This window comes from Python bivittatus, unplaced genomic scaffold (assembly GCF_059951505.1).
Source record: "Python bivittatus isolate LINGU-HERP-01145 unplaced genomic scaffold, Pbiv_v1 ctg000590_np1212, whole genome shotgun sequence".
Taxonomy (NCBI): Eukaryota; Metazoa; Chordata; class Lepidosauria; order Squamata; family Pythonidae; genus Python; species Python bivittatus.
The window spans coordinates 17,942,434-17,964,423 of record NW_028277086.1 but is presented as its reverse complement, the minus strand read 5'-3'; the positions used below and the strand labels follow the sequence as shown (position 1 = coordinate 17,964,423).

Here is a 21,990-nt window from a genome sequence, read left to right as displayed (position 1 = left end):
AAATCATGCAGCTCCTTTCAGAATTGCCGTTTCTGATCCCTATCTAAACAGACAGACACGTATCTTCATGCACCTCATTTGGTGTGTTAAAACCTACATGCATTTATTTGTGAAGCACAGGTGGTTGAACATTATGAGTTTGAGATTTTAGCAGCTAATCCTAGACTTAAGCTGTAATTCTCATAGTGAGATCAGGAATTCAAAAGTACATTATCAAAGAGCAGCCCTTCTGAATGAGAATGTATACGGGTGTCCTTGGCCAACTCACCTGAAGCTTAAGCAAACAGTATATATTGAAATAGAGCATGCCCCCACCTAAAGGGACAGGTACTGTTGATATCCTGTAAAGATCAGTAATATGGTGGAAAGGTCAACATACAAATTGCAACATTCCTTAGCTTTTTTTCTGTGTTGTACAGAAAATTAAGAGTTGGGTAAAGCATTCATAATGCCGTGAATGGTATTTTCATTCAAAGTTGCTTTATGAAATGTAATAATAGATAAAAAATAAAACAAAATGAAGCAATACAGCACTGTCCTCTCTTGTTGCTAGAGAGAAGCAAAGCTACTGGATCGTTTTATTTGCTTCTGGGATCTTCCACACTTCCAGTAGCCAGGAGAGATTACCGCTCATGCAGTAACCCAAAATGTATTATGCCATGGAGAATTGGGTCATCACAAATAGTCTTACCTCTGCTGGGCCAAGTATTTTGTTGAAGCAAAACAAGAATTGCCATGTAGACAATGTTGACATCTTCATAAGCGTTCTTTTGCTATATCCTCTACTACGGCTTCTAGAATACACTGGTTGTCAGTGGTTGACTTCTACTGCCTTTAGAAGATATTTGCTTTATTATTTTATTTTAATTTCATACCAATGCAGTAATACACATGTTCATGTTGTTAATCTTTTATTTTTTTCATACTGGAATGAACGTAAAAGGGTTACAGCCAAAGAGTTGAATATTAATCCACTGGGATAGATTTCCCCATTCTTTTCTAATGAAAGATGTAAATGTTAAAGAGAATTTGCATTTATGTACCCTGAGAGTTTTTCACTTTTTAATACACCTTTGGACTATGTTAGTTGTTCATATGCTCAGCAACTTAGATAAGCAGATTTGCAAGGGGGAAAATAAAAAACCATTAACCTTGCATTCATTGCTGTTATTAAAGCCAACACCTTAGGCATCTCTCATACTCTTATTTGTGTGTGTGTGTGTGTGTGTGTGTGTATGTATCAATGTATGCATTTTCAAAACCAAAACTCATCGCCACCACTGCTCCTAGTACTTGTTCTTTCTCGGCTTTTAAACCTCAACACATCCATTACACTTCGAGCATATACATCTCGCAAATTAATGTTGATATTAGAGTCACTCGACATATTCTTTGTGAGCCTCTTTAGGGCTTCACGCTGGCGGAGGGCAGCTTCCTTTATCTTCAGGGTAAAATAGCAGGCAGAAAAGCGATCATTGATGATGGCAATTGGTAAAGCTAGGACTAATATTCCAGATAATATGCACATAAAGGCCACAACCTTGCCAATTGTTGTGTCTGGCCTAATGTCTCCATAGCCAACTGTTGTCATGGAGGTGGTAGCCCACCACCAAGCACAAGGCACACTCGTGAAGGTTGTGCCATGGACACCTTGCTCAGCAAAGTATTCTACTGTGGAAAAGATGGAGATGCCCACAGAGAGGAAAAGGAGAAGCATGCCAACCTCTTCATAGCACTGTGCAATGGTCATCCCAAGGGAACGTAAACCTGAAACATAAACAAGATTATAGTTAGCAAGATATCCTCTTACTGTCTTTCTTCTTGAGCAATGAAACAGGGGTGGGAAGATGAGGCCTTAATATCGAGTTGTCTTTTCCATTAAGCACTGAATGTAAGAGTGTCTTCTCTAATTTGGATTCCTCCAGATATATTGGGTTTTTACATTACCCTTCTCCAACCTGGCTAGGAATTCTGGGAATTGTAGACTTGACACATCTATGGATGTCAAGTTGGAGAAGTATGATGTAAAGTATCCATTTTATCATCCTATCAAATAACTGTTGTCTTAAACTCAATGACAGTCCTAAGCTTCTCGAACTTGGATGCCCTCCAGTAGTAAGGACTTCAACATCCAGAATTCTTAGCAATGGTGATGCTGGCTAAGAAATTCTGGAGTTGAAGTCCACACATCAGATTGCATAAGGCAGCTCTTTACATAACTGAAACCCTTCTTAATATGTGACTCCACAACTATGCTAGGCAGCTTATTTCAGAGTTGAAGCTCTGTTAAAAAGAGTTCACTGAAATTATTACCTTACAGTTGCTGGTTGCTTTATTATGTGAAAACATTAAGATTCATGAACCTGATAAAGTCAGAAAAAGTGCTTTGTCATTGGCTCTTAGATGGAAGATTTAACATCTTCTCAGAAAAGAAAACCAAAAGCTAATAGTAAGCTTTTTATAACTTTTAAAATCATACACATTCATATATACATCACTTTAAATGTATATATGAACTTTAACCTTAAATATATATCAGACTTTTTTTAAACTATACAACTGATATAAGAAAAATGGCAAAAGTCAATGGTTAATGACAAAGAAATCTACCATTCTTTTACTCAAACAATAAAAATACAAGTCACCTTCAAATTCCTAAAACAAAACAATTCTATTGCTGGTATTCATCTTATTGTTCTCACTCAGTGCTTAATAAGAGAGTAGGCCCACAAGACCCAAGATGTCTCAAAATTATCAAATGACCTGCAGAAGGCCAGGGTACCATTTCCTTGACATTGCTGAAGTCAGTCCCCACCATTCTGCTTTAATAGTTGAAGCAGAAAAACAGATTCAGCCTTTATTATACGTAGGCATCAAAGAGTGCTCAAGGGGAAACAATTTCGTCCTATCTTAATGCAAATACTTTTGCATAATCTGCATTTTCATTTGCCCTTTAATAGTGGGATCATACTGTTGGCTCATATTTACAGTAGTTTATTGGCTTGGAATTTATCCAGAAGTTGATAAGAGCTACTGCTTCGATAGTAATCTCCCCATTTTTCTTTTTGCCATTTAAGTCTTCCCAGTAAGAGCCTGATAGCCTGCAGGAAAGGAGAAGAAGAGACAAGGATCTACTTAACCAATCTCCCCATTCATGGATAGCTCTGTTCTCACAAGAATAAATTTTTATCCATGCATGGTTATTTGATAACCAAGTGAGAATAACCTTCCTTGGGCATTATAAAAAAGAAAAAAAATGCTCCATGCAAATAGGGGATAAGGCCTGCCATCTGAACTTGCACCTATGATGTCTCCTCAGGATATCCATCTTCACATTGGTTTAAATATGAACATGGGCCAAAATGTCTATCCATGTCTATCCATTCCAGACCTATAGTGAGGTATTGCAGACACCTTAGGGCTGATTACTCTTTCAAGCAAAAGGAGCTAAACTTGGACATTCTTGACTGGAATGTCTTTCCACTTGAGAAAATGATGACTATGTAATAGTGGATCAATCTGAGGAAGCTTTTTGAATCTACTAGCTGTGATCACTGAAACTGGTACTGAAACTAGCAAAAAATTATAGTAGTATAAATGTAATAAAAGATTAATCCAGAATGAGTTTCAGCAAAACCACTCACATTTTAGAATAGGTTAAAAGCTCAAACAACAGATATTATATTAATATAAATTTTGGGTTCATCTTTTAGACTATATGTGACTTTATTTTCAAATATTTATACTACCAGCTGTTATAGTCTCATGATGGTTTACAAGAAAAGCATAAAACAGAATAAAATATTAACGTTATAATTAAAAATTAAATTTGAACAACCAATACTTAAAACCTTGTACGAAAAAAGAAACTGAAGTGTGGCAAAGGTCTTTTAAAACGCCAACAAGTTCAGTCCTCTCAATTCAACAAAGGGATATTTTAGAGATAGGCTCCTGCATGTCAAAAAGAAAACCAAACCAAACCAAGTAAAAATCCTTGCACAGAGGAAACAAGATGCCAGGGATCTAGGCCATAATTTTGCCTAACATACTAATTTTGTATATTTAGGGATACTTTTTTCCTGAACAAAGAAGAATTCCACAGTGAATCCATGCCACAGTTATGGTATCGAGAAACAGATTTGCTAAATCTGCTGATTCTTATATTTTTGAAAGTTTAACTCCACATCAACCCTCAGAACTACAGGACTGGGTTCAGCTTCTATCATGCAATGTAGCTCAGAGAATTCCTGAAATGTCCCAAGAATTACTTGGTGAGAGACGGTTCACCCATGTAGGCCCATAGGGTGCCAAGTTAAGGGGGGCTTTTTTGTGAGGATGGGTGAGTCAGTCTTGATTCCTAGCTACTGCCTGGACAAGTCCCTGCTATTTTCTTGGCAACTTTTTGGGAAATGGCTTGCCCGTGCCTTCTTCCTAGGACTGAAAAAATTGCCTGGCCCAGAGTTCCCCAGCCAGCTTTGTTCCTAAGGCAGGAGTATTGCTCATAGTCCCCTAGTTTCTAGTCTGGTGCCTTTAGCCCCTACATCAAATTGGCTTGCCAAATTAAGTAGGCCACCAAATTTGCCTACTTAACTTGTGAGAATGCTGCTGGCAGCTAGACCAAGGATACTCCTGCTGGAAAGGCACTATGTTTTTTCTGGCAAAGAGGTCTACCTCAGACTCATTGGCACTCATTATCCTAGAAGCAAAGAAACAAGGAAGATGACACAGCTGTGGAAAATACCTGGGGAGAGATCAGAGATCAAAGGCAGGAACATGTTTTGCACACAGAAAGGCCAGTTAGAAGGAACAGGTGGCCAGCTGTGGTTAGAGAAAGACTTCTGCCTTTAATTCTGAAGGGCCATTGTCATTATATCTCATTTGTTCATTCTCGTTCACTTTTGGTAATCTGAATCCTAATCCTTGGATGGAAAAGATGCATCTTCTGCTGTTACTTACCCTCCCTAAAATAAGCCATTATGTTCTGAGGAAGGGGGAAAAAAGGGAGCTGACTTAAGATGATTGCAAACCACTGAGTCTTTGGCAAACGTTCCCCAAATCAAATGACTGCAAAAAGCTCAAATGGTTGCAAGCATGCTTTCTAAATACCCACGCTGTTCAAACCCTTTTGGGGTTGAGCAGCAGGATGCTTGTGACTCTTGATCTTTACTGACAACATCCCAGCTAGTTAAGACTTCTTCCTTGTCTTGGGAATAAAGTTGGAGAAAAAAACAGGTGTGCCAGCTGAGACTTGCACCCTCCATAGTTCCTCTAATCTGAAGACTTGATTTTAGGATGGAAACCTATTTCCACTAAAAACAGTTAAGTTAAACCTTTGAGGGAACCTCCAACTCAGCCTGGCCTCACAAAAAAACCACCTCCAAACCAGTTTGAAAATTCCAGCCTCACTCTTCCGATAAAGTCATTAGAAATTGGGGAAAAAAAATAAAATAATGCATCACTGCCTATCCTGGTGAAAAGGCAAAACTGAGTAGTGGGTTTGAGTAGTACAAATACAAGCATATTTGGGGGTGTCCTACCCATTTGTAATTCAGTTTTTTAATTCAATCCCCCCTTCCCTGAAGTCCTCCAAGCAGGATGAGGACTTCTTGGGAGGCTCTCACACCACGTGGACTTACCTGTTGAATGCCTGCCTAACTTCAGCATGCGCAGACCCCTCAGCAGCCTCAGCACCTGCACAATACGTCCCATGTTTTCCAACTCCTGGGAGCTGTGTTCGCCCCGCAAGCTCTCCACTAACAGTGTGATGTAGAAGGGCAAAATGGCCAGAAGGTCTATGACATTTGCTACGTTCTTTAAGAAGCGGCAACGATTCCGTGCACAGAGGAAGCGTAACAGAAATTCTCCGGTGAACCAGGCAATGCACACATACTCCAGGATGTCGAGTAGCTGGGCTGGCAGCCAGGTCAATTCCACTGAAATCAGAGCCATGTTGGCAATCGAAATGATAACAAAAGCCATGGAGATAGTGCCAAACGTCCTGGCAGCTACAGAAGATGCAGGTTTTTCTAAGACTTCCCAAAGCTTTTGTCTGGTGGCAGAACACAGACTTCCAGAGAAATCCTCTTCCTCATCTTGGGCATCCAATTCTTCAGCATCTTTCTTGATATCCAAGGCTTCACTCAGTTCTTTCCTCCTGAAGTACCTGTGTAGGGCAGTCAGCCATTAATATTACACGACTGGAAGTCAATATGTAAAATCAATGGAAAACATTTTGAGATAGTTATTTCTGAATTTCCCTGGTAGGCATTGTTACTAGTGCCTGTTAATGGGTGGGAGACAATTGGGCCAAGATTATTTTTGGAAATGAAACTAGATTATCTCTCCCAAATGACCCCTTTCCCCATTATAAGCAGAGTCAGCCAGCAAAGAGGCAGAATGTTCAGAGGTCCTGAAGAGAGAACCAGTAACTTCCAATATGAGTTTTAGAGGGAGAATGGGAAGAGAGAAAATTCCCAAGCAACAGCATACCCAAATTGAATAGCTGGTGGGATGGTAGGTTATATATTATATAGTTGAATTGCAAAAGAGAATGGATAGCTAAGGTACCTCTATGGTTGACTGATACAGCCAGGTCCCATTTGAGAGTCATCAAAGAATGTTATCAAATCTTGGTAAGAGAAGAAACAAGGGGCTTTAATTCAAAATTAACTCACCTATGCAAATAAGTACAGATATCATATGCTTTGTAACACAGGATGCTCCACAATACCACTGAAAATGATGTGAGGGAGGAAGATACAACACCCAATTGAGAAAGAAAGTGTGGGAAGCCCTTCTTCACCCATACTATATATGCAATTTCGGATCTAACATTATTATTGCAAACTATTCTTGTACAGGAGAATTCTGATGAAGATTAATGTGGAATAATTTCAATGAGAAGTAAAAACTGAGTTGCTATAAACTAACACTATACCATTGTGTGACTTTCAGAGTTGGAATGAAGGATGATCATTACTAAGCCAATATCTCTGCCAAATATCCAATTTTGCTTTAACACACTCAGCCCAACAGTGGGAGCTTTGCTTTTCAGAGGACGTTCACTGAATCTTAGTAACATTTTTGTGACTTCACTTTGGTTTCTTTGGGTTTGTGTGTTACTATTTTTGGAAATATCAACATTGATTTTTTTTTTTTATAATGCTGGTATTTTCCAATAGCTGTTTATTGTATTTGTGGATTTGGTTTTAATTCACCCATATATTATTATAGTGAGCCATGTGAAATGTCTGCTTAAACAAATAGTAGTTCTTTCAAATAAATAATTGAAACATGTGGAGAATGAAATGTAAGAATTAACTTTGATATTTTTGGAAGAGGATAGGACAAGGATGGATGTAGTTTGCAAAATCCAAGTTCAATGTCAGCACAATTTTACTTAGTGGTGAGCATCCCTTTTCGCAGCAAGAACCATATAGTCCCAAGAGAAAACTGACGGGGCCATAATACATGCCAGTAGTGAATTGGACTAAAGGGACAGATTGCTGTTACCAAATATTTGAATTGCTTGATGGCAAAGGACTTCTGAAATTAGGGTGAAGATTTATGTGACCCAAGAGTTGCAGATTATCACTTCTGGACTACTTTAATCTCCAATTTTTCTAGTTTGAGAATACGTATTTCTCACAACTCACTACAGATTGTCAAGAACTTGAATCATAATTACAGTTCCATGCCAGCAGCCCAATACAATAATGCTTGATATCAGAATGAACTGTATCATCCTTTGGGTGTAGGTCCCTTTGACTCCTGGCAACTACATGGACAAATCATGCAGTTTTCCTGGCAACATTTTCAGAAGTGGTTTGCCATTGCCTTCTTCCTAGGGCTGAGAGAGAGTGACTGGCCCAGCTTAGAAGACTAGAACTCATGGTTTCCTGGTTTCTAGACCAATGCCTATAACCACTAGCCCAAAATGACTCTCTATAATCCTTAAAATATTACATATTCAACTACTAAAAGGCAAGGTTGGTGAAGAACTCTGTAACATGATCTAGGCATTTTTCATTATAGCTGATGACCTGTGGGCCAGATTGGTGTATCAGAGATTCTCCACCCGTTTTACTATATAGCATGTGGCAAAATGTACAAGCACTTTTCTTCATGATCCAGCTTTCCTTATCCCCAGTGTGCCCTGTGGAATTGTGTGGGCTACCTTTTTCCCTGTTGAAAGTTAATAGTGGTAGAGCAGGGTAAAATTATTTCTCAGCAAAATCACTAAGATTTTATTTAACATTCCCAGGTTCATCCACCACCACACTTAAAAACAAAACAAAAAACAAAACACCTGTATCTATTACAAAAAAATTGTATATCTTCCCAACACAGGGCTCTAGGCTTAACTAGCATTCTTCAGTCTCTATTCATTAGCAAACCTGAAGGGTTGAACTTGACTAATCTGCTATCCCTTATTTTGTATTTATTGCTTCCATTTCCATTATCACTAACTCATTACATATGTAACACTCCTGTTGTTGTGTTATCCAGGGAGGAGGAGTCTGTGCTGAACCAACCACCTCATATATGTTTCTCTCATTTGTGATAACCTTGCCTTTACACCATCCTACAACCAAATTAACTAAGCCACCCTGATAGATTTCTGCCCCCAAATTGCTCACCTGTCCCTGCAGCAGGAATCAATCATGAGCTCATCCAGCCCCCAATACTGGATCTCTTGCAGGAAGGAAAGTGCACACAGCTGATCCATTACATGTAGCTTGCCAGTTTGGTAATAGTTATGGATATAACTAAATGCCTGAGAGCTCCGATCAAAAAAATATTCATTCTCCACCAAGTTGGCATCATCACAGAGTTCCAAGAGGCTGGAGGCAACATCCCGGGCAGCTGAAACCATTATTGCTAGCTTGCCCAGCCGAGTGTCTGGATAGCAACAAAGCTTCTTCTGGGAGAGCACAAAGCGGGCACCTCCAACGTTGATGGTGATGCAGTCCAAGGATGGAGCTACGTGCTGTAGTAAGGATCCTGGCCCCTCCTCACTACAGAAGACACTGGATTCCAGAGAATCAAAGGATGTGCCCTCACCTAATTCCTCTCCAGATGTCCCAGAAGAAAGGGACAAGCAGCAAGGGGGTGACTTCATCCTTCAGCTCCAGCAGCAGCTTTTGGTCTCCTAGAGTAAAGTGTAAGTTAATGATGAAAGCCCATTCTGAAGCTAAGGGAACAAATTAAAATGGTCTTTTTTCTTATTTTCTCCAAATATCCTAAGGATCAGGACTGTAGGTATTATTTTCATTCATCATTGCATTGCATAATTATGGAATCTGGCACGTAATACAGAACTATGAGAACTTCAAGGTTTGTTTTGTTTTTAGAATGATTATGAAAATAAATCATAGAAGTAAACCAAAAATTCAAGCACCATGTCACCAATCTTTGCCCATCTGGTGGTGAAGTCCAACACATCTGGATGGCACCAGGTGGACTAGAGTATGGATCTTTTACAACCTCCATGTCTTTGTTCCCCCCATAGAAGCAGCTTGTGATAATTTTAAGTCTGAGGATATATTTAATGTGGGAAAGCTAAGGTTTAAAGAAATATATAATAATCAGATTTCTGAGCCTGATTGTTGTAGATGCAGAATTTTGGTGTGCTTGGCATAGGATACAGAGATTTGAAACCAGGCATGGAGCTCTAGGCAACCAGATATAAGTATTTCTTATGATGACCTTTTCAGCAGTACTGAAAATATTTTTTAAAAATGTGTGGTTTAAACCACAGATTTAGCTATTTTTTTCTGTGCCTTTTTTCTCATTTTCAGTGTTGCTGAAAAGGTCATCTGTGGTTTTAAACCCCAGATTTTTCTCATTTTCAGCACTTTCCCTCATCACTTCCCAATTTCCAGGGCTGTTGAAAAGGTCATCTATAAAAACATACTGCATTGGGTGCAACCATCTGGAGGGTGCCTGGCAAGACTGTTCTAAATCATATAGGAAGCCTACACAGTTAGACCCCAACTGTAGACATTCAACTCAGGGGATTCTTGGATTCAAATTCACGTCCGCCCCTGAAAGTTCACTAGGTGACTCTGGGATACTGATTAATTGTCAGTCCAACCCACCTCAAACAACCATTGTGAGGAAAAATGGGAAATATACCATATATGTCATCTTGAGATCCTGCTGGAAGATAGAAGAATGTCAAGTCCCTAACAGCAGCACATGACCAAGGAAGCTAGATTCACAGACTCTCACTATTCAGGTTTAATGCCAGAAAAAAAAAAGGGGGGGGGTGAGAATACAGACTCTTGGAAACTAGACAAGTATAATTCAGTCTTCATTTATTAGTGAATACGTCAAGGCAGAACTTGTGTGGGCTGTTTGATTTCTTTCTCAGAGTCTCCCTAATGAATGGGGTGGTGCCTCACTTAAGAGATATGGCTGAAATGCCCATCTGGTCCTCATCTGCCATGGTTTGAAAACCTCCTTTTTCTTTCCCAGATTCCAGATCTAAATCTAACACATAAAATATGAATGGAATGTATAAAATGATGGAGAAAGCAAGCCCAATGGATCACTACTCACTTCATCACCAGTTGAAATCATTTGATGTGTTCTCAATGGGGCTTTTGTTGACAGACGCTGAGGTTGTTTTAAGTAATGTCACTTTCTACACCTCTGGAAATACTTTCTTTCATCTGAATTGTTCTCTTTTACATTTGCAATCAGCTTTTTACATAGCTTTCCCTGGCAAATGACCAGCACTAATTCAACCATCACCTGTCTTCCATATTGCAGGTCATGCTGGCATTTAGAAAAAAGGTATCTTCAGTTGGTTATTCCTTGTCTAACCAAAATGGACAACTGTTACCCTGATTATTATTCTGAATAACAGATATTTTCTAAATTATAAAAAGTAATCATACCCTTGATTGCAGCAATCATACCCTTGACTGAGGAGGAGTATGGAATCTAAAAGTCATAGTTGGGTTCAACCCAAATGGTGGTGTGACTATTTTTGAGTTCTTGAGAACTCTTCATCAGGCACAATGCCATTAAAAAGGGGGAGGGGGGGATAAGGAAGAAACAAGCAACTCCAAAAATTAGGCTCGTTGTTTTAAGCCATGAGGTCTGCAAATTGAAATTACTCATGAGATGGAATTTGTGGGCTGTTTCCCTTAACATACTACTGAAAAAATCACGTGGTATGACACTGAATAATTACTCAAATCACTATATATCTATCACTCCGTTTAAAATGGCTGGAACATAGTTAAACAGTGGCATTGACCATTTATCTAACTTAGAACGTATTATGCTTCCTCTATAATAAGAACAGTTTCCTTTCCATGAAACTTAACTGAACATTTAGACTGCAGCTCTATGCTCACTTACTGGAGAGTAAGTCCTTCTGAACATAGTGGGGCTCACTTATGTGTAATGTGAATAGGATCATGTAAGTGATCGTTACTGCTCCAGGAAGAGTTTGCATTTACATTAAGGGTGCTGGTAAAATTGGCTCATTTATTTTTAATTAGTACTTCAATTCTCCATCTCCTTTTGTGCATGTTGTAATTGCAAGCCATTGTTTCAGTGAGCTTTAATATGTCTTGCAGTATTAGACGGTTTATCAGTTAGAAGCACCTATTAGATGCTTAACAAAAATAATGTAAATAATGTATATTTCCATTAATGCAACTTTTAATCATATCCATTAATTATAATTATAGGTAAAAGAAAGTAATGGAATAAGTTGTGTTGATTTTTTAAAAAATAAAGACTAATAACTGATCTCCACAGAGTACCACAGTTTTATCCCAGGCAACAGCACAATCATCTACTGCCTCTGGTTGCATAAGTCCATATCGATCCAGAGATGGCAAAGTCCTGTGCATGTTTCCTAGGAAGCACATTCCCCTGACCTTAAGGCTTTGCAAGCATGCAAAGGGGAATTCAGTCTGGGAAAAAAAATGCATCAATTCCATTGTTTTAAATGTGCCAGAAGTTGCTTTAAACTGATGTTGAAGGACTCTAAAAAAGTGGTGCTAGAGTCCAGAGAATGCTACAGTGATATGGGATTGCATTTTTTCCCAGCAGTGAACAACACTGAGCACTCTATGGCGTGCCACTGTCAGTCTAATACGAATAACTGAGACATGAAAAAAGTAAATATCTGAAGCACCATAGAGAGTAAGAGGGAAGAAAAAGAAGAGGGAGGGAGGGAAGGAAGGAAGAGAAAGAGAGAGAGAGAGGGAAAGAAGAAAAGAAGAGAAAGAGAAAGAGAAAGAGAGTAATTTTTATTCCAACTACGGCGCGCTTTCCCATCCAGAGCTGAGAAGCGCAACGGGACGCCCAACTTACCTGCTTCGCTGCCTACTGCCCAGCACATCTGGGCTGCTGCAATTAAGCGGCTGCTGCTGCTGCTTTGCCCGGCTCGCTTTTCCCCGCCCTTCCGAAAGGCAGAAATCTTGCCTTTCCCGCTGGCTTCCAGAGCGCTCCTCCGGGCGCACGCTTGGCACCGCCGACCCCTCCACTCTCAACTTGGAGAGCTGCGTTCCGATGGAACGGCGGGGCTGATCACGTCAGCAAACGCGAGCCCCGCTCCGAGGGAGCGGGAGGGGCTTTAACACGCCCCGCTTCCTGGGAAGACCCTGCGCTGAGAGCCCCTTGCCTGGAAGGGCGGGGGATGAAATGCGAGCGAGCCCCCTCGGACAGAAAGCCCTGCAGGCGGTTTTAGAAACACGGTCTAGGAAGTCGCCTTGTTGCGAGTCAGACGATGCGGTCATCGAACGTACAAGCGCTTGCAGTCGCGAGCGGGTTCCCACAACGTGCTCAACGCTGGGCTAACGAGGTACAATTGCGGAGGCCGCATCACAGGTAAGGCCAAACGACAAGAAAAGAAATCTTCGTAAGTATTAGCGTTCAGGCCACACACTGAACCAGAAACGAACCCCATTTTAGTGTAGTTGAATCCAGCTGTTAGCATGGGGAGCACTAGTACGATCTGGGACAGTGTTTGTCAACCTTGGCAACTTTAAGATGGGTGAACTTCAACTCCCAGAATTCCCCAGCCAGCATGCTGGCTGGGGAATTCTGGGAGTTGAAGTTCACCCATCTTAAAGTTGCCAAGGTTGACAAACACTGATCTAGAACCTTCCAAGACACGGAGCTCTTGTTCAGAGGGACCAATGATAAATGACAGTTACAGGTCTTGGATGTCACTGAGACCGTGTGGGGGGTACCTGATTCCAGGGACTCAGACAAATCTAGATAAGGACGAGACCCACTGCACCTGCATCACACCTGCTGGCAATGTGGGACAACTTGCTGCAATTTTTGTTCTTCCAATAATGCGAGTCTAATAATTCAAGCCAGGGAGCTGCATAATTGTTCATTTAAGCCTAACAGTTATGAATTTGAAGTAATTTTATCCCATAGTGCTTCAAAAGGCTTTTTCACAAGCTGCTGCCATCAAGTCGGCGGACATAGCTCTGCTTGAGAATTGGCAGTCATTAAAAGTTTTTAGTGCCAGGTACAGATATTCTTCTGTATTCTTTTTCTACCGGTTCTCATTTCATTCCATGAAAAGAAAATCGTTTTTTGACATTCTTTCAAAAGGGAATATAATTACTGTGAAATTCTCATGGATGAAGAGTGGTTTTTCTAGGGCTTATTTTGTTGTTAAGTGTTCAAGGTGTGTGTGTGTGTGTGTGTGTGTGTGTGTGAATGTCCTGTCTTTCCTTGTCCAGTCACCTATCCAGTGGTCTGCAGCCTCCCATCTTCTCATGCCTCTGTTTAGTCCACAGGAATGACATCCTTTGGAGCTTTTTCAGGTATGATGATCCTGTCATTGTTAAGGGACAATCCTGCATTTGGAAAAAAAAAAAAAGAATGAAAAAAATGCTACTTACCTGGAGAAATTCAGGTGACTTCTTCACCCATTTTTCCACTTGAAAATTTGGTGGAGAATTTTGAAAAACCATTTGTGCCCTGCTTTCTAGACCACCATTGGTATGGATGGATCAGTATGTTCTAGACCAGTGTTTCTCAACCTTGGCAAGTTTAAGATATCTGGACTTCAACTCCCAGAATTCCCCAGCCAGAGAATTGAAGAGTTATGGGTACAGCGATGGGTCTAGTGTGATCCAGGACTGTGCTTTATTTACGTTCTGGATTGTGTAGAATGCTATTGCTGTTGGATTTCAGGTAATGCAAATATTCCTCTTCAGACCTCTGGCCTGAGTAATGCCTGGTGAAGATGGGTCTGTGCACACAATCTATTCTTTATCCAATTTGAGGTCTTCACAAGTGAGTACCTGAATGAGCCTATTGCAGATTGCAAGGGATGTGTAGTGCCCTTGAAAGGGCAAGTTCCTACACTGAACTGTGTAGCTGGCAGAAATGGGCTCCACATTCCTTTACAACTGTGTGTTTCTAGGCTGTGCTGTAAGGAAATTCCATTAAGTGCCAAAGAACTCAGACTTAAACTGGGATGTTCACTCTTACCAATCCACCTCTTAACATTAATATGCTATTTTATATAAATTTAAAAAAGATATTTTAATTGATGTAAAAAATAGTAAGATTGCTTTCCTTTTTTTGTATTGCGTGTTTATTTATTTGCCAGGTAGATTCTTGAAATTACATTTCTAATACCAAATTGCTTGTAATTCTCCCTCTTTTTGCTGAATGCTTAAAGTACAGTAGTGTTCATTGAATAGGTGCTGATCATGGAAACAACTTAGTGATGCTTCCTTTTCAATAGGTATGTGTGGGAATGTACTTCATGAATATGCTGGAACCATTCAAATGTGGATAAACGAGATAAACACTCTAAACACATTTGAGTTAGGCACCTTGCTGGAAATCACCCTTTGATTTCAGCTCTACTCTCTGGAGCTCTAGAAATGAGAAAGCAAAGTGTGTTTCCCTTTGTACCTTGAGTGATAAAAGGAGCATCATCTGCTGGAATGCTCTGCAGCTCTCTGGGAGACATAGGAACATCTGTTCTGCCCTCTCAGTTACTCGCAGAGAGTAATGGTATCTTCTTCCCCAGAGCAATCCATACCTAGAGATGAACAAAAGTGTACCCTTAGGCAAGCAAGCAATAAAATACCCAAATTGGTCTTTCTTTCAGACAAGTTGGGAGACTCCTGTTGGATGTAGTAATGGAACATTCTAGTCACATAGTGCTAAAGTGATACTCAGAATCTGAGTATTCCATAACAAATATGAATTTGTTTTAGGATTGATTTAAGTGGTCAAACTGATAAAATGGCCTCTATTGTTTTTCTCCCCTGCATAATATCCTCGGCTTGGCCTACAAATCTCCATCTCCATTAGGAATGCTGTCAAGTCTATACAGTGGACATACAAGAGCTATGCATGCTTTGAAAATGATTTGAAATTGGTGCTATAGGCTATACATGACTTCGACATTTCTCTGCTGTTCATTAAAGAAACAGCCTTTTTTCCTAGGCTTCCACATAAACCTGTCACTGCTTTAAGGTGTTGATTCATTACAATTAAGAATTAGTACCATTAGTCAAGGAGAAGGAGGAGGAGAAGGAGAAGGAGAAGGAGAAGGAGAAGAAGAGGAGGAGGAGGAGGAGGAGGAGGTGGAGGAGGAGGAGGAGGAGGAGGAGGAGGAGGAGGAGGAGGAGGAGGAGGAGGAGGAGGAGGAGGATCACCACCACCACCACCACCACCACCACCACCACCACCACCTGCTCTGGTCAAACCATGTTCTTATCAGTTGAAAGTCTGCATTTCCATGATTTTGGTAAGGTGTTGTTAGATAACTGTGCCTAAACAGCTAGACGTGGCTGCTAAACCCACTGATTTGGGTGCATGCTTATTTCACCATATTTTGTATGTTGCATAAAGTTAATTATGTATGCATGTATTTATATCAGTTTTAGTCCACTTTTCATTAGAGGAAATCATAGACTGATTTGGTGTGCATGATTGAAAGTAGGCTACATCTTACCAAGCCAGGAGAGTAGAACATAAATCAGTGGTCTCTGCTTAGTTCACTTAAGAATCAAGTGCCCTTTTGATATAATCGAGTCCTGTAATGTATGGTGTGATGTCATTGCCGCTTTGAGAGATGCACACTTAAATTAACAAATAAAGCTGTGTGCATGTGGTTTGACAAGCACAAGGCAAGTGCTGAACTGTACTATCAGCTGCACATTGCAAATGGAATTTGAATGCATATAGAATTTTACCTGGGAGACACACGTCATTCATACAGGTTGGATCTGCCTTCCTGATGCGTTGCAATTGTAACTTGATGGATTGCAATTAGAACTTGGATAAAGTCTTTCTCCATCCCTCTATTCCATTTCTTTTGTTTGCTTCAGTCTTCTCTTTTAGATTTTAATCCCTTTCAGAAGAGAAGCCAAGATCCATAATCATACTTTGCCAAGTATGAATGAACAAATCTCTCTCTTTCTCAGTTCAGGAACAGCATTAAAATATGCTAAGTTCACACAGTCAAATTAACAAAACAATCTCAATAACCCACAATCAACTGATGCTATTTCTTACCCCAAATTGATCATAGCCCATCAATTCCCAAAGACCTTCCAGAAAGGTCAAGCCTTAATAGCAAAATTGCAGCAGAGATCAAGCGAAGATGAATACTTACCTGGGAGAGGAGATACCTTGATCATGAAGTGAAGGAGATCTTCAGAAGTATGCTACTCCAGGGGAAGGGGGCCATCTTGCATTTAGGATCTCTGATGGCAACAACCCTTAGGAATTGGGACCTGCAGCTTACTTATTGGGTGGGTAGAATCCACATGGAGGACATATGCAGATACTACTCATTCGTTCATCAGTTGATTTAATATTGTATGCAATTATTAAGATGGACACATAAAGTGGTGTGATCATTGCATTGGTTCAGTTAGTCTCAGTTTCGTGTATTCCTACTGGGAAGATGTTGATGGTACAGAGGTTCAGAAAAACATGATCCCTTCTCTCCTCCGGCATCCTCCCACTGATAGAAAACATCTTTAGAAGAGAATATATGTCACTCAGGGTTGAACTGTGAAGTCCTTGGTGCTCTCTGAGGTGCACCAAGGATTCCACAGAAAACATATTTAGAAAAAAAACTATCCACTACATTGATTTTGAAAGTATTTGAAAGTAATACTGTAGTATATTATTGTTCAGGAAGGAAATGCACGGAACTGTGGAATGTCAGGTCTGATCTAATATTGCCATCTGCTGTTTCCAAAATACTTTGCACATTTTGTCCAAGCTAAGTTGTTGTGCAAGAGGCTTTAGACCATTTCATGCATCAGGCAGAAGTCAGCTTGTGCTTTGATACTGCAGGCATGTATATTTTTATGTAAATGTCATGGTGCTCTATAGGAAAATACCCAGGATATCATGAGACCATAAAAGAATAAGTAAAAGTAGTCTAACATGTAGATTCTGGCTGAGTTGACAACAGTTTGTTTGTTTGTTTTTGCTTTAGTTCCTCCAAACTAAATTCTCTAAATTCCTTCATTCTCCAAACGAAGAATGCTCTGTCTGTCTATATGCATGAACTCATATTCCAACACCGGCCCTGCCTAGCCAGTAGGCAAAATATGGCAACCACCTCAGGAAGCAGGCTCTGTGGGCAGAGAGGAACAACAGTAAGGTTAGACTTATGCATGTTCTTCGCTAACTTGTTGACTTTAGGATGAGGTCATGGTATCAGTGTAGACGTATTTACCCTTTTAACATTATCTCATGTTCTGTATGTTCATATGGCATGCTTAACTAATTAAAGGTGTAGCAACTGCATTTCTGCAATTTAACCCTGATTAGTGATTAGCTTTTTTCCTGGCTTAGCGTGTTGAGCAAACCCAGCACATATGACCATCTTATAGTTAAATGCATTATGTGAACCCAGAAAATTAGTTCATTGGGTAACCAGGTTAAGCATGTTGTGAGAACATAGCCTATATGAAATGAGAGATAATTAACCCCTCCTCTCAGTTAATAAAATATCCCAGGTAGACCTGAATGCAATAAAAGGATAGGTGTTTTCTCAGTCTGTGTGATGGACTGGAATGGAGGAAGGGGGGTGAAAATGGTGCTCTCGTCTCCAGAGCAATGCTCTGGAGATAAGCGGAGAAAGCTGGCGCATCCCTAAACATTCCAGAAGATAGTAGAGACTTGTGCCTGGGAACTGCTGGTCAGTCTGAGAAGATTTTCTGTAAACAGGTGCTGGCAAATAAACCTTGCTGATGGAACCTGCATGGTCTCCAGGAGTTCTTTGGGCTAGGCCTGACATCAATCTTCTCAGATTGACCAGCAGTTCCCAGGCACAAGTCTCTATTATCTTCTGGAATGTTTAGGGATGCGCCAGCTTTCTCCGCTTATCTCCGGAGTGTTGCTCTGGAGACGAGAGCACCGTTTTCACCCCCCTTCCTCCATTCCAGTCCATCACAGTCTGGTACACAACCATTTATTTTCCTTGCATCCGAAGCCTTTTTGTGGGACATTTATTTTCATGAGTTTTCAACAGAGATAAATAAGACAATATAAATAAAGAAAAGAAGAGAAGACGAATGGGAACTTCAGTCATGTATTGCTTCTTCCATCAGCCTGGTACTCTAGGCAGTCACTTTGTAAGCTTGTTTAAAATAGGTCAGGTTGTCAATTAATTGGGGACAACCAGAACAGTATAATAAAATATTGGACTACGACCAGAGAAATCAAGGTTATTTCTACCCTAGTAATATGTAGTGTCTTCATAGCATAATCCACAATCACTGAAATGATATAAAGTGTGTCTACCTTATTGTTATTTTGGTGCAGTGATGGCTGGATGACTCTAGAAGATGCTATAAATCACTTGTGCAGAAATGACTGAAGATTCAAGTCTTCATGGAATTTTTCTGGATGACTGTGGGGTGGTTGCTCTCTTATAATGTATTCTACCTCACATGGTTTATATGGGAGAAAAAAAAATAGAGGGAGGTAAGCTGTTGTAATGGCACCTGTTTTTGGAGGCCCTATGAATTTTGTGTTACTTGCCATACTTACCATAACCTTATTGATTAACTGTCACTTCACCCAGATCTATCCTGTGTGAATGTTACAGATGAATGGCTTTGTTTTGTTCTATTTTTCTCTTCCCCTATCCCAAATCTTTTTAAAGAATGTGTTTTACATTGTTAATGGATTGTATTATATCACTGCATTTTGATTACTTTCCTTGTAATCTACTTTGAAATGTGATTATACAAGAAATTGTGTAGAAGTGTATCCTATAGTAAGTAAGTAAACAATGCATTTTTTAAAATAATGAATTCCATCACAATCTTCTCAATAGTGAAGATTATGCTGTGTGAGTGAGTTCTGGTTCATATATAATGAAGCAGGAGATGCAAATTGGATAGAAAATTGGAGATGCAAATTGGACAGAACAAATTGCTCTCCATCCTCATTGAGACGATGAGCAATTGGGAACTGGAAAGATTATTAAAGAACATACAGAAAGCAGCAGATGTTTTTCTTTCAGATAGAATCTTGTCAACATCCATTTTAAGTCATGCCTGAAATTCCAAATTCACCTTAGGAACGTGTTTGATGCAGTTTGCTTTTCCGTTTCCCAAAAGAGTAATTTTGGACAATGAAGACAAATTTTCATCCACCACTAAATTTTGACATTGGCTTTTTCTTTCATGAAACTGTAGAATTTGTCTGAAGTCACTGTGAGCTGAGATTTGTAGAAGAAATATATTTCAGTCACTGGAGCTAAATGTGTGTAAAATGAAGGTCTGAAAACCGGATAGGAAGTAACAAAGTTATTTTGAATCTCTCACAAAAGGCTACAGTTCATCAGCAACTGCAGCTTTGGACTATGAAAGACCTTGCTGTTCATTGAGATGAATGTCAGCCGTCAGGCCTCGCCAAGTTAAATGTAGTCTTCCACTGCTTCTGCAGTCCCAATAGGAACAAAAAAATAAGGAATCCATCAAGTCCCTAATGGGCCACCATATGCTGAATCCCCTGCTCAGTATGGGATTCCAGATTAAGGCATCTGTCTCTTGGTGAGTGGTTCCACTTCCAAACTATGCTGTCACTTTCCCTTACGATTTTTTAAGAATCTGTTATTGTGAAATTGAAGCCTGTTATTCCATGTTCCATGATGGAGCAATAGAGATTAAATTTTGACATCTTACCTGGGATAATGCTTTAGATATTTGGAAAGGGCTGTTCTGTCTCCCCTCAGTTTCTTCTTGAAGGGCTTATTTTCCAGTCCCCATTCTGTTTTCCTGATCACTTCTAAATGGCATAATATTATCACGTGTTTTGGAAACAGCTGGAAATGACTGCCGATATGTGGCAAGTATGCATTATGTTGGCACAAAAATAACTCTTTAGCGTTACTGTTCATAAATTACAAAATATCATATATGAGATCATTTAGATAAAGAGCAAGCTTGTCTATTGTCTGTGTAAGTTCCTGTTATTTCCTTTGTCTGATAACAGCAGAATCTCAGGAAGGAATTCATCATCACATCTGTGGCCTAGTCTTTCTATCTGGAGCTGCTAGAGGCTGAACCTGGGGCCATTTACATGCTGCCCCTCCATCAAAAATGCAAAATTCACTATTGATTGATCCCAGCCCTGGGAGATGGCATCCAAGATGTTATATTGATGTATGTCACTTTTTTTTCCCTCCTTGACATTTCAGGCCAGACTTTTGTTCTTAAGGCTCATCCTTACATCCCTCTATCTGTGACGCTTGTTAACTCTTCTTCAAGGACATGCCTGCATGATATTGCCTTTGCCTCATCCTCCACCTACCAGAGAGGCAGCTTATATTTATCTTTAGCTGTTCCTGTTTCAAGGTAGTCTTTCCCCTCCATTCCCAACTTAAATCACACCATATGAATGAGTTGCAGCACCTCATTCATAATGTGGCTGATCAGGTCACTGGAATTGGGATTTGGCCAGCTCCTTTTGGCCACTTTATTCTTGTGCGGATATGCCTTCTCCCCTCTGGGTGCTTGGCATGGCCTTCCATGATGAGTTTGGCTTGAGCTACAGTTGAAACTCAACCCCAGACTTTCATTAAGGCATCTATTCATGTAATATCTGACTGTGTCAGCCCTACAAGGTAGACACACATGACATTGACTCTACAGAATAACTAGAACTATACTTTATTGAGATAGGCTATAGCAGTGTTTCTTCAATTTCTTGCTCTCAGAACACCTTCCCACTTTTAGAAAATTATAGAGGACCCAAAAAGAGCTTTTGTTTGCATGGGTTATATTTATAAATATTTGGGAGGGAGTCGGGAGGGGAAGGGGACCCAGTCCGAGTCTCTTTCAACCTTTGAGCTTAACACATGCTTCTTCTGCACCTATTGTTGTCCTAATGGCTTATGGATGCCAAGGTAATCTCTGTGGCTCCAAGGTAATCTCCATGGCCACTTGCAGACTGGCACTTTCTGAAGCACTTGTTGGGTCTGGAAACTTGTGGGGTCTGGAAAGAGCAGAAACAGGACAAGTGTCTTTTGATAAAGCATTCTTTGATATGCTATGCACAAAGTAGTCTTCATTTTGTAACACATTTATTTATTTTTGTGTCTTTGAGTCAGTCTTAACTCCTGGGGACTGCCTGGAGAAGTCCCTGCAGTTTTCTTGACAAGATTTCAGAACTGGTTTGCCATTGCCTTCTTCCTAGGGCTGAGAGAGGGTGACTGGCCCAAGGTCACTCAGCTGGCTTTGTACCTAAGGCAGGACTAGAACTCACGGTCTCCCAGTTTATAGCCTAGTTCTTTAACCACTACACCAAATTGGCCTGTAACATATTGCTTGAAGAAAGTATTGAGCATGATGTATTGATTATTGCTTTGCATTAGAGAAAGAAGATGAAGGAATAGACTTTGGTTCAAGCTTTAGTCCAGACATAATAGGTCTGCAGGCCATAGGTGTATAACATGCTTACTTGTTTATTTAGTTTGTAGCATAGCTGAAATTATCCAAATAA

At 40.1% G+C, this 21,990-nt stretch overlaps 1 protein-coding gene across 1 annotated transcript; it reads right to left on the bottom strand.

The window, feature by feature from the left end:
• Positions 1 to 947: 947 nt before the first annotated feature.
• KCNV1 (potassium voltage-gated channel modifier subfamily V member 1) lies at positions 948 to 9,140 on the bottom strand. The gene is made up of 3 exons (XM_088148692.1): positions 8,640 to 9,140; positions 5,637 to 6,163; positions 948 to 1,767 (listed from the first exon to the last, which is right to left on the bottom strand). Exons 1-3 carry the CDS (start codon positions 9,119 to 9,121, stop codon positions 1,256 to 1,258), a joined length of 1,521 nt encoding a protein of 506 aa, XP_088004818.1. The 5' UTR covers positions 9,122 to 9,140; the 3' UTR covers positions 948 to 1,255.
• Positions 9,141 to 21,990: the final 12,850 nt, after the last annotated feature.

Coding starts and splice junctions, on each gene's coding strand:
- KCNV1 (XM_088148692.1), bottom strand. CDS start 9,121: ATGAAGTCACCCCCTTGCTGCTTGTCCCTTTCTTCTGGGACATCTGGA. Junction 6,164..8,639: donor GATTCCTGCTGCAGGGACAG/GTGAGCAATTTG, acceptor TGCCCTACACAG/GTACTTCAGGAGGAAAGAAC. Junction 1,768..5,636: donor GTTAGGCAGGCATTCAACAG/GTAAGTCCACGT, acceptor TTTATGTTTCAG/GTTTACGTTCCCTTGGGATG.